Here is a 19,696-nt window from a genome sequence, read left to right as displayed (position 1 = left end):
AAAAAAAAAAAAAAAAAAAAAAAGGAAAAAAAAACAAATTTCTACTATCAAAAAAATGCTCCCAGTCCAATTTTTCTCTTTTCTAAAACAAATACCTTGGAAAAATCATCGTCATTGGCTGTCTACTTTTCACTTTTAATTTGCTTTTTACTCTGTTGCGTTTAGATGTTCCCATTCACTCTACTGCAAGAAGATTTTGTTGTACTACTTCTAGTAAACTGCATAAGAAAAATTCACCAATGCTCTTCATTGACATTTTGTATTAGAAACATTTTTTGTCCTGTTATTCATGACACTTATCCTGTTGATCATTCTCTTTTTCTTGCAACTCCTTGTTCCCTTTTAATCTAAGACATTGCAATCTCTGTTTCACCCTCCTAATTTTGTGATCATTTTGTTTATCACCATTGATGATTCTTCTTCTTTTGCTCATCTGTTAAATATTAAATTTTCCCATGTTCTTTTTATTGCCCTTTTATCTTTTCATATGTTCTCCTTATCTCCCATAATTTCAAATGCCACCTGTAGATAGATGATGCCCATATTTTTATCCATATCTCAGACTTCTCTTCTGAGGTGCAAAGTCTTCTAGACAACTGATTGTGGGATCTGACAACCTGTATGTCCTATGGAAACCTGCCCACATCTCTGACCTTATATTATAGCACACTCCCCTTGATTACCAAACTCCTGGACTTCAAAGATGCTGAACTTGTTTTCATTCTCAGTGCCAGCAGTTTCCTCTACTTGAAATGCTCCTTCCTTAGGTTTTATTTTTGCTATTCAGAATCAAATATCAGCTTTCAGGGCAGGCATTTCCTGACTGCCCCCTCAAAATAAAATTATTCTCAGTTACTCCTTTTTTTGTCATTGTGCTTTCTTTTTTATAGATCATATGATTCTTTGACAATACTTGGTTTATTTATATACTTGCTTCCTCATTTATTGTCATTCTGTCCACAAGAGACTACAAGGTACCTGGCATATAGTAGACACTAAGAACCTGATGAATGAATAACTAACAATTTCAAGCTCAACCTGAGGTAGCCAATATTGTTGCTTTCTCTCAGACTGCTTATCAAGCCTAGCTTTTGTTTCTGTGTCCTGATGAATCCTCATCAATCCACCCATCTAAGCCATGAAGTTTAAGTCATAAACCCTACCGCCGACCTCAAAATAGCCTTTTGGTTCTACTTTTTAGCATTTCTTCTATCCATTCCTTCTTGTAAATTCCTGGCCTTATCCTTTTAGTTAAGACTCTCAACTTTCCTTTGGGCTAATTTAACAATCTCCTAGGAACTCTCCTTCCTTTAGTCTTCCATCCTTCCTAAATATCTTCCAAATTATTAGAAAGTATCATTTCTAAAAGAACAACAATGACAATGAAAAACTTTGATCATATCCCCACTGCTGCTTATAGCCTTTCACATCTACAACCCTTCTTTGCCAAAATTATAAGTCAATCTAAGGACATCCAAGGTCCAGGCTTGGTCTGTCTCTCCCTACCCAACTTTAACTTTACCAGGATTTCTCAAACAGTCTGGATCTTAATCCAGTTATTCCAGTTATACCAGTTACATACCTGCAGGTTTGGGCTTCCTTGTTTTTGTTGTTGTCGTTGTTTTCTTTTTTAAAATTCATTGTTTCTTTTGCATTAACTGAAAAATATATTTTTAAAATTAGGAATAAGAAATTTAAAAAGAAAGCTGAATGTTTTATCTAATATTTTAATCTATTTCATATCCTTTTAACTTTCTTTCTCAGGTGACTCATTAAATGTGTGCTCTGTACTTTAAAGAATGAACTGTGGAGGACACTCCACACTGTCAGGTCTTGGTCAATTAGGGCTGCCTCTGGGAGCAGTTTGGAGTACAGGAGATCCTGCTATCTGCCAAGAAGTCTGTTATCAAAATAACTGTCCAAGGCTTTTCCAGGCCAAAAGGGAAAAATAGTCACTGAGGTTGGAGAAACAAAGTAGGCAAATAAGAGTTATTTTAAAAGTACTTGTCAAGCAGAAAACACAAAGCAGGAGAAGATGGAGAGGAACGAAGTAAGAGTCTAATAGGTGGGTGAGTGAGATGTTAGAAAAAACAAAATCCCATGGTCTTAGCACTTTTACTTTGATGTTTCTCATGTATTTAAATCAATAGAGAAATTGTCTTTTAAAACTATTAAACAGGTGCTGAAAGATTAACGCATTTAACAAACATTTATGTTGCCTACTTAGAAAAGTTCAAACATAAAATGTAAGTCATACACAAGGGTAATTCTAATGCGTACCCTTAGGATTTTCTTTTGTATTGTTTTATCTAAATATGCAGTCAAATACCTATGAGTGAAAACATTTTGCTACAACTTCATTCTTAATACACAGGCAAATATCAAGTCTTTGTGTTTGATATACAGTGACAATGATTGGGAAGAACGCATAAAACTTGAATTTACATTTGCTCTAAGGCTAACAGTGTAAAGCATGGTTTTTTTAGTGCTGGAATAATTGGCCACTTGAGAAAATTATTATTCTCTCACTCTTACTCTGCGTAGAGCAAATAGTGGTTGAGATATAGATGGAGAAGTATTCTTTCCTCTTTTCAGCTGCTCTAGCCACATCGTCACTCCTGGGTATGCTCAGGATGCTCACAATCCAAGTATCCCTGTTCTGCTTGTTATCTCTTCTTCCCCTGCCATCTCTTTACTTTTTTTCTCTTTTTCTTAAATGTAAGTTTTGCATGAAGAAAACCATTTTGGCCCCCTTGCTTTTCCAACTCACAACTGAAATTCAAAAGTGCAGCTGATTGTTTAGGTGACTCATTGTACAGACAATGCAGCATTCACAATCTTGCAGAGCCTAGAAAGGGAGAAATTGCAACGATAGTTGTTGTTTTTTTATTTTTTATTTTTTACCTCAAGCAAGCTATTCTATTTTAGACTTATCATAAAAATAACTTAAATATTCACTTCGTATATTGCAATGCTGTGTTTTTAAAATTAAAATAACCCTTACACTACTGAATAGACACCTATATGTAATGAATCCTCGTTTCCCCAATTATAGATTACTGATAGATATCACTTGAGTTTGATGGAGTTGCCTAAACACATATACTTTAATTTATATTTCAGCAGAGGTTCTTTTATCAAATAATCTAGGAGAGTTTCCTCTATAAGAGGTATTATTAAGTGGCCATTCTGCCGATGTTAGAGGCTCAAGTTACCACTTGTTGCCAGTATGACTTTATTCCTGACCTCTGCAGTTGTATCTCAGAAAGAATTGTCCCACTCAATATCATCTGTTTGTACAAAACAGATAATAATCAAGAAATCATCCATAATTTGAAACAGAACATCCATAATTATTGCTACAATGTTATGCATTTTGAGGAAAGTTTATTAATTTGCTTGAATTTATTCATTCATTGTTTTGCTTTTCCCTCTGAAATTATGACAGTGCTCAGACTCTTCATATTTCTATTTCCATTTCTAATGGATGCTTGTCTAAAAGTAACTTACTCAAACATGGAAAAGGCCATATGTCAGTGAGCATGATTTTTTCCATGGTATTAGGGAAACTGGATCATGTTTATCTCAAAAAATCTAAGGCCAGGTCCTCATTATTTTATTTATATTTAAGTGCTCTTTTTCTCATTCATGTGATTATGTTTACTTTTATTATTGATCTGCATATCTATAATACATTTCTGTAATTATTACAATTAGTTATTCTATGGACTAATATTGAGGTTTTCTTCCTGCATTGATAAGGATAGTTGATAGCTACCATTTTGGAAATTTCCCAAGCTAAAATTATGTACATGCTCTATGGCATAGAAACTTGAAGATGCAAATGCTTACTTTTCAGGTTTTCAAGTGTCTAGAGAACTGTATTTTGAGAAATTTTTATTCTCTGCTAATGGGTAAAGAGATGGTGGCACCTTATTCTCTTACGGGTCTTTATTAGTTAATCTCAGTGTTCATAATATAAACATTCCCTTCTACTTCAAATAATTTTCATGTAATATAGATCTGTTCTTAGTAGCACTGGGCTCTTATAAAATTATAACCTTGAATTACCTGCTTTACAATACTTGTCAAAATTTGTACTATGTGAAATATAATTCTTAGAGAATTGCACAAAACCATGCGTTGCATTCATTTCTTTAGTTAAAACACGTTACCTTTAGTTCAAGCTAGATTAGCAGACTTGTGCCTATGAAAAAAATTACTTCAGTGTAATATGTGCATTATTTGTTAAGTGCCAATCATCTCTTCTATAAAATGGGGATATTAATAACCATTTTACAGGGTTATTGTGATGATTGAGTGAAACAAATTATGTGAAATATTAAGTACACCCCTTACAGTTAGCTATATTTTTTTCAATACATGCTTACCAGGTATAAAAGTAATCAGTTCTGACAGACGATAGCAAGGAGTTGTCACAAAGGAGGTAACAACTAAATCAGAATATGAAGGGTGAGTAGGAATTTTTCAGAAAACAAAAGGAAGTAAAGGCAATTCAGGAACAGTGTGTACAAAGGCAAAAGGGAGCAAGAGGCTAAAGAATGGACGGGGGCCTGGTATGAAGACACTTGTAGACAAAGCTGAGAAGTTTAGGTTTTATTCTGGAAATGAATGGTATTTGGTCTATTAGATTTTTGCTTGCTTGTTTTCTTTAACTATTAATTTTAAAAATAAAATAACTTCTAAAAGTTATCTAAGTCCTAATTGATGGGACTATGAAAACATTAATGCATAACAAGTTTTGTTTTATGTATCAATTTAATTACTGAAAGTAGGTGCAAGCATATCAAAGATAACCAGAAGCAATCCGTTTTGCTATATGGAATGCAAAAGATTTGAAGTGTGCATACTCCTTAATTTTGAGTAATATTTACTTTTAAAACTTAAGTTTCAGTTGCTCTTCTGTATATAAAATTATTTAAACCCTCTAACAGCATTATTTAAGGGAGTCTCTTATAGGAAGGCAATAATCAATTACTAATTTGTATGTTTTGAAAATGTGTATTTGACAATACTTTGGAAACAAAAAACTATAGAAAAATACAGTGGACCCTTGAACAACATGGGGGTTAGGGGCACCAGTCCACTCCCCACTTGCCGTTGCAAACCTGCATCTAACTTTTGGCTCACCCCAAACTTAACTACTAATAGCCTACTGTTGAACAGAAATGCAATGAGAATATAAACAGTTGATTAATACATTTTATATATTATATATTATATATTGTATTATTACAATAAAGTAAGCAAGAGAAAAGAAAATATAATTAAGAAAATCATAAAGGAAGATAAAATGTATTCACTATTTATTAAGTGAAAGTGGATCATGATGAAGGTCTTCGCCCTCATTGTCTTCAGGTGGAGTAAGCCGAGGAGGAGGAGAGAAAGAAGGGCTTATTCTTTCTGTCTCAGGGGTGGCAGAGGCAGAAAATGTGGAGGAGGTGAATGGGGAGGCAGGAGAAGCAGGCACACTTGGTTTAACTTTTAATGAAAAAGATTCCACAATATAAGTAGACCCATGCAGTTCAAAATCCATGTTGTTCAAGGGTCAACTGTACGTTTTCATATTTATTTGACAAATTTTCTATCTATAGGCTGAATATGATGTAATAGAGTTTTTAAAAATCTAAACAGATAAATACGAGGCGTCGTTCTACCTCTAATGAACTGCATAACCTTAATGTAATTATTGTCCTTTTCTGAACCTCCTTTCTTCATCTGCATATACTGATATGGTTCCTTCCTGTGCTAAGATCGGAGCTCCAGTTTTGTGATTGCCATTCATTTCCAAATAGAAAATATTTAATAAACAAAACCTATAGATAGAGAAAGAAGTGATTTAGAGAAAAAGAATATGAAATTCATTTACAAGATGCTCCTATGAAATACATTTTTTAAAGATTATGTAGGACGGAGATGAGCTTAACAATATGGATGTAGATTAAAGACAAAATTAATAGTGAAGATACAAAGGATGAAATGACTTTTAGCGTTTAAAATTTTGTATATATATAGAGAGAGAGCTGACAACTTATATTTTCAGTACAATATTAATGTCTGGGGATATGCTTTTTCATCTCCACCTATGTACTTATTTTTCTGTAGTTAATTCTACAGTCTCACTGATATGTAAAAGCATTTACCTAAGCATCTTTAAATGGTTCAGTGTGTTCTTTTAATCTTGTCTTTGGCCCAGATTAGCATAGAACTATTTTTCTCTCATTTGTAAACTCAGAAATATGAATAAATTTGTTTTCTGTTAATAAACCATGCTACTACATTCTTGGCAGTCATTAAATTAACAAAGGTAGTAACTTCAGACCTGATTAAATATAGCTTAATAGGCAATTGTCTTTCATGACTTGGTATCTTCAGATATTTCGGTGAAATTTTTATTATTCTTAAGATTTTCAAAAGTACCTCTGCAAACTATAATTAGCTATTGACTTAATTGGTGACCAGTCACTCTTCAGCCCATATGAAAAATCCCCCTGTGTGTTTATGGGTTTAACATATTTTTATGATTATAAACGTGAAGCATAAATCTGTACCGGTTGATGCAACAACTGAAATATGGCCCTTCAGCTTGTTCTTCTTCTGTGTCAGCCTTTATTTAAGCATGTTCTGCAGAATGCTAGTATTCCTCTAGATGCGCCTTGGAAAATAAGATTCTGTGAACAAATTTTTGGGAAATGTTGGATTCAACAAAGTGAAGCGAATAGTGTTAATTTTGTTTCCGCATCAGTCCACCAAAAGAGTCTTATTTGAGCAACAAACTGATTTTTGTGTGATATTTTGTGGGACTAGAAGTATTGTATAGGACATATTTTGAGAAACACAGTTATGTTTAAAAACAATTTACGTTAAAAACTTAAATGAAATAAAACAAAACAAAAATCATAGCACCTGGCCTCTGCTACTCTGAGAGGAAGGTTGGGACCTACCGGGACAGATGTTTTTCTGGTAAGGGAGAGACAGCCTTGCTATAAGCATCTCATAAGTTTTACTGGTAGAACTCTGTTCCTTTATTCTTTAAAATTATAAAGTAGAAATTCAAATTAAAGCAAAAGAAAAGTGTTTTCTAGTTAAAAAATCTAGTGGAAAATAAAATTGTAACATAACTAATAGAAATTAAGTTGTAGTTTTTAGGTAGTTTATTATATGATGGACTTGAAAAACAGCTAGTTTCAAATCAGAATAATTGCCTTTTTCTTATGAAGTTAGTCTGGAGGATGAGGACTGGAGATTGCTTTCTTTCTATGTGAATTACTTGTTTCTTTTAAAGAAACAAAATCAACATAAGGAAATACCTGAGAGTATTCGATACAGATGCCTCCAAAAGTGTTATTGCTGCCATGTTATTTTTTCAATGTGTCACATAATGTTTGTATAATTTATAAATGATAACAAAGCAATCAGGCCACATTCATAAAAGCCCAGTGACACGTAATTTAGTTGAAACTGAGGATTAGAATTAATTGTCTCTCTTTGTTCCAAGTTCTAAATCTTAGTAAATGATTCACTGCATGTCGTTACAGCTTAATATTTGCATGAAATCACAGTTTAGCTGGCATAATTTAACAGCAATTAAAAAGCTATTTAATCCTCATGCAAATTGGTATGAGGGCCCTTGAGTAAGAAGGGTGTCAGCCTTCTTTTTTTTTTTTTTTTTGTAAGTATCTCCAGGCGGACATCTATATACTTGTAGACACCCATAACATAATTGATAACATTCTTCCTAGAATGAAAATATAAGTGAATAATAATTCATGTTTTCCATTATAAATAAAAGACCAACCATATGAATATGTCATTCTGTAGGCAAACATTATTATGATAATGATAATGAATCTTTATCTCCTAGACATAAGTCTAGGTTGGAGGTAAAAAGCTACATTTATCCCTGTTCTCTAGTGTATAATCCCCTTCATGTTTGCCTTTCTGAAGGTAGACATTTCTGTAAACCCTATGGAACATGAAATGGCATAAAGCAAGGCACCCAGCAACCTTTTAGAAAAAATGATTCATTGCATTTGTAGGTGATATACCTATAGGTAGCTGAGGTCCCTTGCTGTTGTACATAGAAAACTATCATTCCAATGAGCCTAGCTGTCCTGCACTATCTAGCCTCTCCCTGTTCCTTAAATCTTACTTCATGCATCCTCCCTCTGCAGTCTAGCCACAGTGACTTTCTGCCAGTTCCATGGTTATTTCAAGATCTTTCTGAACAAGAATGGCATACTTTCTATTCCTAATATTTTTCCCACCCCTCTGCATATTCTCCTCACCACCTCCATGAGGCTTTCTCAGAATGTTACCTGAAACAGGGGTCCCCCGATTGCTTTTATTTCAGCACCTGTCCTAATTTTTGTAATTGCAAACATTATGATTTGAATTTTATTCATCCGCTTACATATATCTAGTCACTCCACCAAAATGTAAATAACAAGAGAGAAGGAATAATGTCTACCATGTCTTACCTCTGTAAGCCCAAGATCTAGTAGAGTATCTGCCACATAGTAGACACTAAATAAAATATTTAATGAATGAATGGCCGTAGCTTGAAATCCAAAAGGAGCCTATATCAAAACTTGAATTTATCTCTAGGAGCAAATGTTAGGGGGACATTCCTTTCCACTCTCTAAGCAGATTTTCTTGGTAACAGAAATTAGAGAATTTGTTTAGCTTTTTTAAAAATGAAGCCCTCTAAAATATGGTGTTAATGTTGTTTCACCAGTCATTTATACAGTATATTATTTTTCTAAATATCTCTCATAAGTATAGCCTCTCACATCATACGGATTCTGTGGTTTTTCACATATAGTACTTAACACAGTGTCTGGCTCCTAGAAGACATTCAGGTAATATTTGTTCAGTGAACATTATAAAACTGAGGCTTGAAGGACTCAGATAAGTATATAGGATTATTCACACAATTTTAAGGAAAGGCTGGAGTAATTGAAGGCTATCAAGCACTCTACACAGTGTGATCTTTGTAGAAAATAAGAAGAAGATGCTCATCCCCTCCTTAGGACTGACTTGGTTTTCGAGGTCTTTATGACAAATAGGAGAATAGTGTGGGTCTCTTTTAGGGCCACACTTAGTTTAAAAGACACACTTACTTGTGTTTAGTAAACAGTCTAAATGAAAGTCTTGCCATCATTTCTTGTCAGTGGCCCGTTTTTATCCCTTCCATATAATGTTTTTATCACATCAAATTGACAAGGACTTAATAAAAGGTTTTTGTTGCCTTCAATTTTCATTTCGTTTTCCCTTTTTCCAAATCATCTGTTCACCCTAAATTTATGGTCATTTAATCTCAACCTTTTGGAAACAGATTTTTAGTGATTTTCGGAAGTGATGAATGGGGATTTTATCTACATATGAATTATAGTATGAAGACTGAAAAACTTACGACAATGTGTTTTGTATATGTGTGTTACATTTTTTTTCAAATTTTGAAAATGGTGATATAATTAATAAGATGTAATTAAAGCCATCACATAATTTAAAATAATTTTTGTTATATAATTTTAGTCAAGTTTAAAAGGTGTAATTACCATATGTTTTACAGATATCCTGATTTTTATATTAAATATTGAAATTCATACTCCAAAAATTTATGATATAGATCTTCACTCCTCAAGACTGCTTCCTTACTAGACCTAATGAGCTATTTTAACCATGTGATCATTATAGATCCCATTAGAAAAAGAGTTCAAACTAACATAAAAGAGCAACAAGTGTTTATTGATGAAGTTTTCATTTTAGCACCATAATTCATTGTCCTATACATGTACATTTGTTTTTTAATTGCTTTTCCCTAGGGCCACCTTCAGCTCCTAGGAATGTGGTTTTTAACATCAATGAAACAGCCCTTATTTTGGAATGGAGCCCACCAAGTGACACAGGAGGGAGAAAAGATCTCACATACAGTGTAATCTGTAAGAAATGTGGCTTAGACACCAGCCAGTGTGAGGACTGTGGTGGAGGACTCCGCTTCATCCCAAGACATACAGGCCTGATCAACAATTCCGTGATAGTACTTGACTTTGTGTCTCACGTGAATTACACCTTTGAAATAGAAGCAATGAATGGAGTTTCTGAGTTGAGTTTTTCTCCCAAGCCATTCACAGCTATTACAGTGACCACGGATCAAGATGGTAAGTTCCACTGCTCTCTCAAAACAGACCCATAATTTCTTTTGATGCATAAAATATCCCTCATGGGCCTGTATTTACTGCAGGTGCTATGCAGTCATATACGTTATACACAGCAAAGGTAATGCACTGGTTGTTGTTCTTGTTCTTTCCTAAAACTCAGAAAGGTATTTTTTATATTACTTCTCAGTAGTATGAATAATAAGATGAAATGCTTCCCTCCACTGTTTATGTACTCATGTATTTTATATAATCATATAACAATATATCTTAATAAGTAAGTCCATATTACTTACCAATAGAAGTCAGAAATCAATAAAATGTTATTAAATGAATTGAATTTCAATTGCCCCACTTATGCTGCCATCCTTTTTGCATGTCAAATAAAGCAAATAGTAAGAATTTTTAAAATTATAATTCATGTCTATATTATGAAAGCATTCCAATTAATATATTTAATTGTGTTCCACTCTAAGTAGCAGAACAATTTAGAAATGTGTTCGAATGTCATCATCTATGTGAAGTTTGTGAAAAGTAGTTAAACTGTTCAGAAATCTGATGAATTCAGCTAAATGTTCTCTTTATAACATCATAGATTTTTACTATAATATGGTCAGGCGCAAACACTCCTATGATTTTTACAAGTATATACTCTCTTTAATTCCTTCATAACATAATTATATTGCAGACCAGGAAACAGGAAAAGCTTCAGAGATTTTTAAAAACTCCTTTTGAGAAGTGTTCATAAATTATATGGGCACACAAGTTATTGCCTTATAGTGGAAAGTATTGTAAACGAACATGTATATGAGAAAAATTTATAAAGATAAAACTTTTTATACACTGCATTTGTTTGCTAAGGCAGCCATAACAAGTAAGACAGGCTGTGTGGCTTAAGCAACAGACAATTTATTTTCTCATAGCTTTGCAGGCTAGAAGAATCAAGTTGTCAGCATTGTTGATTTCATTCTGAGGCCTGTGTCCTTGGTTTGTAGGTGGCCATCTTTTCCCTTGTTTTCACAAGGTCTTTCCTCCTTATGTCTAATCTCCTAATCTTCCCTTCTTATAAGGACATTAGTCATATTGAATTAGGACCCACTCATATGATCTCATTTTACCTTACTTACTCTTTAAAGACCCCATTTCTAAATGCAGTCTCATTCTGAGGCCCTAGGGGTTGTGACTTCAACATATGAATATGTAGAAAGACAATTCAGCATAATGTACACAATGGCAGCATATTTAAAATAAAATACATTGATTTGAATGTGTCGTAATAATACTCAGCAATAAAAATGAACAAAGTGGCACTATGCAGAGTGAAAAGCCTACTTCAAAAGGGTGCCTTCTGTATGATTCCACTCATATAATATTCTTGATATAATATAATTACAGATATGGAAAACAGATTAGTGGTTGCCAGGGCTTAGAGATTTGGAGGAGGGCAGTGTGGCTATGAAGTGGTAGGAGGGAGGACTGTGATGATAGTTGTATATCTTGATTGTGGTGATAGTTACCTGACACTACATACGTGATAAATTGACATGTACATGATAAATGTCGTGCACACACACACACGCACAAGCCCTGTGGATTGGACCAGTGTCAATTTCCTAGTGTTCCATGATATTATACATAAATTCACTTTGCTGATAATCTTCAGAAATACCTCTAATAAATAAAGCAAAGCCATATAATATTGTACACTCATAGTCTTTGTATTTACTGTGTAATTTTCCTCTTCATTTAGCATAGTTCCACATCATAGAATTTGCTTTATGGTTATTCAAAATAGAATTCCTATTTTCTCTTTTCTTTTCCTCTTTCCTTTAGTATCAACAAAATCTTGTCAAATATACCTTCAATATAAAGTAGATGAGGGTTTTCTGTTCCTCTCTGCTTCAGCAGATGATTTCGAAGGTTTTTGTTGCCGCAACCTTATCAAAAAATACAATCTAGTACAGCGATTTTTAGCTATAGGGAAAAAAATTTAATTTCTGGACAAAACCAGCATGTCACTTTAAATAAAATAAATATGTAAATATGCTTACATAATTTCATACAGACAGCAGCCTTTCATTCTAGGATTACAAAAGAGTATATTTAGTTCACGTCTCTGTTTATCAAAAGGATAAAATATAAGTTGTTTTTCACTTTTAAAATGGGATAGTTCATTAAAAGTATGTTGTTATATGGAAAAAAGATATATATCAAACATGAACTAAGAGGTGGTATACATATATTAAAACTATATATTCTGGAAGGATAATATCATTAAGCAATTTGTTCCAATAATTTATCTTTTTTGAATATTAAGGAATGATTATTGTTAATTTAATTTGATTTTGTTTTAGATATAAATATTAAAATAATCAAAATATATTTATATTTTATTTGAAAGTACATAAAGGTCCTAAACCAACTAAAATATTGTCATGTATATACTAATAAAATATTATGATCAGCCTTAAATATGAGCATCTACCTCCATGTCATAATTTTGAGAGATACCAAGAAGACTCCCTCTTCTTGTGCCTGAAATTCTGAAGTTAGAGAATCACATCTGTGAAAATGCAGATACTCCAGGTAAGGGTAATGTTATGAACTAATTCAATCTGTGAATCTATCAGATATCCTTTTCATATCCAAAGGAGTCAGAGTGTAGTGTTGAATTTAAAAAGAATTTATACAAACTGAATGTTTCAGAACAAACTTCCAACTGACTCCATTTTGTTCCAGCCTTAAATAAAATAATTGTATTTCTTCAAATACAGGAGATAATTTCCCATCACTCCACTTGGAGTATCTTTGGGAATTCTCTTTTAACTGATTTAAGAGGCAATTGCAAAAGTTATCTGATAACACTCTACGATTTCATTGGACTGAGAGGACAAGAGTAAAATGGTTTACCTTCTCTGTAGGTTACATATTGTTTTTGTACAAAAATGCAAAAGTGATGTGTCATTCATAAACTTGCAATTTATTTAACATATTTTCAGTGTATTCCTTGTGTATGATAGTGAGCCCTTACGTACCTTATAGTCTGGTGGGAGGCAGTTAATAAGCAGGTAATTTCACAAATATGTAGTTAGTACTCTAGTAAGTACTGCTAAGGAGAAGCCTAGGGTGCTCTGAAAGCATATATTCTCCAAATCTGGAGGATAAGGTGGGGGGCCATCTTACCGAGGAAGCAACATTTAAATTAAGTTCTGTTCTGAGGGATGAATAGAAAGTGATTAGGTAAAATGAGGCTGATATAAGGGAAATAATTCTGAGTAGAAGGAACCAAGCAAAAGTTGGATAATGGAGGAATTAGAGGCTGATCATGTGTAAGATAGCATATCATAGAAGTACAGCAGGATTTGTGGAAGGAGCTGAAGAGTTCATCTAAAATTTGGAGAAATGAATGGGTATCTGCAAATAGCTGAAACAAGTTAAAGAATCAGCCACCTGTCAGAAGATGCTGGAATTTTTCCAGGGCCACAGATAGGGAAAAGAAGTCAGACTAATAACATTGCTCATGAGGTCATACTTACATGAGTGTGGAAAAAATATTAGAGACCAAAAAATATAGACAGTTATATTAATTATTTTTTCCTACTCTATGTATGCACATTGTGGAACATGAAGATAGATATGAAATAAATTGGCATTGGTTTGCTTTTTCTTTCATGTAGTTGACTGTATGTATATATTTTTTCTCATATTTAAGAAATACTAAGAAAACCACATTAAACAAACCTGGCTTAATTGTTTGCTCTGTTTATAATTAAACAAATGTAAAAAAAAAGTTTGAAATCACTTAAAACCACTTAGATGTAGTTAGGAGAAACATTCCTTGATTATTCTAAGTCTAGTTTGATAAATAAGATTATAGAGTGAAAACTATGACTTTCATAATAAGGAATCTTTGCAATAAATCTTAATTAACTGACTTCTACAATTCCTAAGATCTGTATTTGCAACCTTCTGTTTTCATAGTTTATGTAAATGGTCTTGAAAGGTGTTTCATTTAGAGAGCAAAACAAGAAAGCAACATGCAGAAGACATTTGGTTTTAATCTTCAGTGCATGATAGGAAAACGAAGGTGTGTAGTTCAGTAAAAAGTAATTATTCAGGTTTTAGACAGTAAAGGAAAACGTTAATCATGGATAGTTGACCCAAAACAAATTGTGTTTGTAGATATCCTGACATGTGCAAAAACCTTTAGGGACCATGTTCAAAGTGAAAGACATGGTAAATTACAAACCAATTCTGCTGATATTTGCTAAAGGGTCTTTAAAGCAATTATTGTCAGAAGCAAGTTGTCCAATTCATTGGCATCTTAAAAAATACACTCAGCACTCCTATCTCTGTCCTTAAGTGACCATTCTGTATAGGCCTGCCTTAGGCTCACATTGTGATTGCAGATTTCATGTACATGCTGTAGCAGGAATAACTAATTAAACTGACATTGAAAATATGTTTAAATCAACAAAAGTCTCTATATATTTATAAACTTGAGATGTCTATTTGGTTTACAGTTCACTGGATTTTGGAAATACAGTCTATTTCAAATGCCAACCTTTTACGTGTTGCTGGAGTAAGTAATTAGGGATAGTGTAAACATTCATTTGTCTTTATATTTGCATTTTAATGTATTTTATCTTTGAACATCTCTCACCGTCCTCACTGTGTTTTCAAAAATGCTCACAGCAAATACTCTTTTAAAAACCTATGCAATATTATTCGAAGTAAAAAAAAAAAAGCTGTGAAAGTTTAACATGCTTACTGAATATACATGAAATACAAGCCAGAGGCATGATAAGTTTTATTTTGTTTATTAAAACAGGCAATAACCCTGACTTTAACTAAGAAAGATGCCGTATTATTTGTATTTTCCATATTTCTTATACATAGGCAAATTATATATTCAAAAGCTAGATATATTGAAGTATAAAATATTTCTATCATCAACAAAACTGTTGTTCCCCTGAAAGGTGCACTGAATGTTTTATTTATGGAAGAAATGTCAAACTGGCTAATCGTTACTAAATCATGATTAGTAATGATTACGTAATGATTATAGTCCAGCCAAATATTAAATTATAATCTAGGTGATTGTAAAATTTGTTTACGCTCCTGAGAAACACCAAATTACTTCCAAGTCTAGCATCTTTTTGTGACACACATCGTTCGAGTAATTGAATACCATAGAAAAGGACCTCAGACTTTAGAAATTAGTCAGCAACTCTGCTCCCAATCGGCAGCTGTAGAAATTGAACAACTGTTCTCAGACAGTTGTGTAAAACACTACATTGTCACTATCTCACTGGACAATAATCATATTTTTAATAATTTGCCTTTCCACCAATACATAAGCTTCTTGAGGTCATGGATGATGTGTTATTGACTAAGAATATCCTCCATTTACATTGCCTATAACAATAAATCTCTACCCACTGCATTAATAGAGATTGAAGATGGTGCGAGTTAATTTTTCATTAAAAAATATTTATTGACTGTTTAGCTTCTGGCAAGAACTGTTCTGTGTTCTAGGAATATAGCAATAAAGAGAAAAGCAATTAACAGTGTTCCTGCTTTTACAGACATTGTACTTTAGTGTTAAAAAGTGATAGGTCCCATGAGGAAGAACTAAACAGAGTGATTTGGAAATAAATGGTTAGTTTTATGCAAGGAAACCAAAAACACCTCTCTAACTTGACACTTGAGCAGATCATGAATTGAAGAGAAAATCTTGTAACTATATAAAAGAAGACTATTACAGGCAATGGATATAAAAAGGTCAAAGCCTTAAATTCAAGCAGGAATATGTCTGGAAAGTCACAAGAAAGTATTATGGCATATTTATTCTTCAGCATATACTAAATTTCATGTTCACTAAATCCTCTGGTGCTATACCTACATTTTCAACAAAGGATTTTAATCAACATTAAATCATCCTTTAATAGCAATTTTTCTCCGTGATCATACATTGCTAAAGAAAAGTGTTTAATCCTAAACTTGATTTTGAGCAGTTAGCTTTTAGAGTCGTCAGCTGTTTTCTCTGAGGAATTCTCATTTGTACATTTTGCGGGAAAGGTGACTAAGTATTTTATTTAGCATAAAATAATAAGACCTTATTGCTGTTTTGGTGCCTCTATCACTATATAAACAATTTTAATGGCATTTATCTGTGCAAATTAAAAAATAGTCATAGCGATTCTTTAGTAAAATGCTTTAAATCCTGTAAAATTAAACCAGATTAGCAGATGTTTAACTAAATTGAAATTAAGTGTGTGCATGATCACATTCTACATAATCTGTAGCTATCATATGATGTAAGGCTCTACTGTATGGTTAGGCAAATGTCTAACAAACTGGCACATTTTCAATATAGTTCTTTGTTTGAAAATGGATGCCAATTTGATTTAATTAACTGAACTCTGCCTACAAAATAAATGAGATGATTTGGATAACTGATTCATTATGTTGTTAATATTTAACACTGGGTTTATTTGTGATATTCGATATTTTCTTTCTTTTTTTTTTTTTTTTTTTTTTAGACAGAGTCTTGCTTTGTCCCCCAGGCTGGAGTGCAGTGGCATGATCTCCGCTGACTGCAACATCTGCTTCCTGGGTTCAGGCAATTCTCTGCCTCAGCGTCCCAAGTAGCTGGGATTACAGGTGCCCGCCACCATGCCTAGCTAATTTTTTTCTATTTTTAGTAGAGACAGGGTTTCACCATGTTAGCCAGGCTGATCTTGAACTCCCGACCTCGTGTTCCACCTGCCTCGGCCTCCCAAAGTGTTGGGATTACAGGCGTGAGCCACGGCACCCGGACATTTGTGATATTTCCTAAACGCCTCTTTGAAGTAAATATCCATAAGGATTAAAACAGCATTAATGTGTAAGAATAAAACAAAAGGCCGGGCGCCGTGGCTCACGCCTGCAATCCCAGCACTTTGGGAGGCCAAGGCAGGAGGATCACGAGGTCAGGAGATCGAGACCGTCCTGGCTAACATAGTGAAACCCCGTCTCTACTAAAAATACAAAAAATTAGCCGGGCGTGGTGGCGGGCACCTGTAGTCCCAGCTACTCGGAAGGCTGAGGCGGGAGAATGGCCTGAACCCGGGAGGTGGAGCTTGCAGTGAGCAGAGATCGCGCCACTACACTCCAGCCTCCACGACAGAGTGAGACTCCACCTCAAAAATAAATAAATAAATAGAATAAAACAAAATTATTTTCAAAGTGGACAGATTATTCTGATCATCATTAAAAATGTGATATTTCTTCATACTTAAAAATATTTCAATTGCAAAGATTGAAAAACTAATTGCTGATTTTTTAATCAGATGGAAATTCCACAGACCTTCATTAGATGAGTGTTTTTTCTTCCATGTATTCCTCTGCACTTTTCTATTTCGTTTAGAGTCTAAAACAGTCAATCATCTACATAAATAATTTATGATGTCCAGTGAAAAATTAAAATGCAGGACCCTTTGTTCAAAAAGTAGGAAAAGGGAGCCGTAAAAGGTACTAAAATACAATGCTCTTTCTTTCAGTGATTTCTCTCTCAACTTGGCACAATGTTTTTTGTTTACCATTTAATGTCCCTCTAAGTAAAGGAAAATTTCAAATTATTTGCATTAAAATTTAACATTCATCTTTATATTGCTCAGTGACCATTTTAAATGCAAATACAAGAACATTTAACATATGCGAAAGCATCAAAATATACAAGTCTTTTTTCTGTAGTTGACCCCACATGCACCTCCTGTTCCCAAGTGTGTCTCAAATAGGCCAGAACAGAAAAATATCAGCCAGACTCAGGAAGGTCGGGAAGTAAAAGAGAGGGTCCCTTAAAACACGGTGCCTGCCCAGAGAGCACTCCCTCTGTACCAGGGATACTTGAGCAGAAAAATGATGACACTCCCAGGTTCCCAGGGCCCTGCCTCAGGAGTCCAGCTGCCTTTGTCACCCACAATGGGAGACCACCAGGTCTTCAAACCTCCTCCCTGGTGGGTGAGAGACCTGTTTGCATTAAGATGTGAAATCTGCAGGCAGAAACAGCTGCACACACACAGTCACACACAGACACGTGCACACACACACACACACACACACACACAGAGGATGTTCCAGGGTTAGCAGATCCAACCTAGATCCTTTCCATGATGTCCAGATCCCTCACTGGGAAAAATGAACAGGCAACCCAGGAATGTGGTCCTACCCGCACTGAGGTCAATATATTCACCTAACCCAGGTGGACTATGGCAGCAGTCACAGGGCAGGGGTAGGGATTGGAAGACTGCATGGCTGAGAGTGGGGGAGTGTGCCAGGGAGAACACATCCTGTGGATATGGTGAAGTAGTGGGAGGCTCAACCTAGATCCTAGAGCCCAGGCATCGTGCTCCCAGCACATGCTCCATTGTCCCATTTGTATTCACTTTGAAAATACGAGTGCAAAGATAAAAATTATTAAGAATTTCGATGGCATTAGCTGAGCATTAAACCCTAAGAGAGCTGGGAGGGCTGTGCATCTGCAGAAGCCATACATTCATGAAGCCAGCCCTAAAAACATTTTATAAAATGGCAATGTCATTGTTTATCAAATTTACCTCTCTGTGTTACTCAGCAAACCAATATAATCAATGATTCTGACGCACTAAATATTGAGCTATCTGTTATGTAGTGGAAGAAAGATGCCTGTGTGTTTGAGACATGATGGTTGCTGCGGAGCAGCTAACGGTCTTTTATTCTTTAAGATTTGGAAGTGAACGTTTGTCTACGTGGAAAAAAAAATTAAATGTATAATATCTGATTCAATATACATTTTCAAGAACTGACTGCCTGAAATATTACTTAGTACACAAGCCCTTAAAATATGTATGAAGTAATAAATGATTAAATAGTGATATGACAGGTGGTGAATGTTGATATTTTACTTATTTTTATGAAAGACAGCCTAGCTGTTTGACTACACATTTATTCTGTTAGGCAGTGAGCAAAGCTTTTAGTAATGAAAGATTAAAAACAGAAAAACAAATTGAAAGAGAGTTCCATAATTTAAATAATGCTATTCTAGTTATTTTGACATTCTAATAGGCCTAAGGGTGGATTTCAGTTATCGATACTTTTATGCTCTGCTATATATTGTTATACTTAATCACTTTCAAGATGTGTTCTAAAATATAAAAGTGTTTTTCCCCTCGAAATAATTATGACAGAAATTGAAATTATTTGTATTCATTCTTTTATATTGCAATTCAGCTTACATATTTCCTAAGTAATCTTTTATTAAAGCAAGTAAATATTATTCCAAGGATGATAGATTAGTATACAAATAGAAATGTGCTTTATGTTCTTTTTCATTTTGTTTTTTTACAAAAATTATCTTCTGCTGACACTAAATATCTTAAATAGGTATTAGTTTTTACTTTATAATTCTCGTATGAATGGATGCCATCCTATTTTAACCTCCGGTTTCAAGACTTCTTTATATAAATAGTGGATGTTTGGCCATTGTCTATCTA

The 19,696-nt window shown here is 34.0% G+C and overlaps 1 protein-coding gene across 3 annotated transcripts in view; it reads left to right on the top strand.

Moving 5' to 3' along the window:
• EPHA6 (EPH receptor A6) overlaps positions 1-19,696 on the top strand; it is a 960,796-nt gene that overhangs the window by 428,568 nt on the left and 512,532 nt on the right. For all 3 annotated transcript variants that reach the window (XM_032150357.2, XM_032150356.2, XM_058437624.1), the window contains one exon: positions 9,849-10,184. In XM_032150357.2, coding sequence (XP_032006248.1) covers positions 9,849-10,184 — 336 coding nt within the window. The remainder of the gene's footprint in view (positions 1-9,848; positions 10,185-19,696) is intronic.

This window comes from Hylobates moloch, unplaced genomic scaffold (genome assembly GCF_009828535.3).
Source record: "Hylobates moloch isolate HMO894 unplaced genomic scaffold, HMol_V3 SCAFFOLD_4, whole genome shotgun sequence".
NCBI lineage: Eukaryota > Metazoa > Chordata > Mammalia > Primates > Hylobatidae > Hylobates > Hylobates moloch.
The sequence above is the reverse complement of the archived record's forward strand: the minus strand, read 5'-3'. Positions and strand labels throughout refer to the sequence as shown.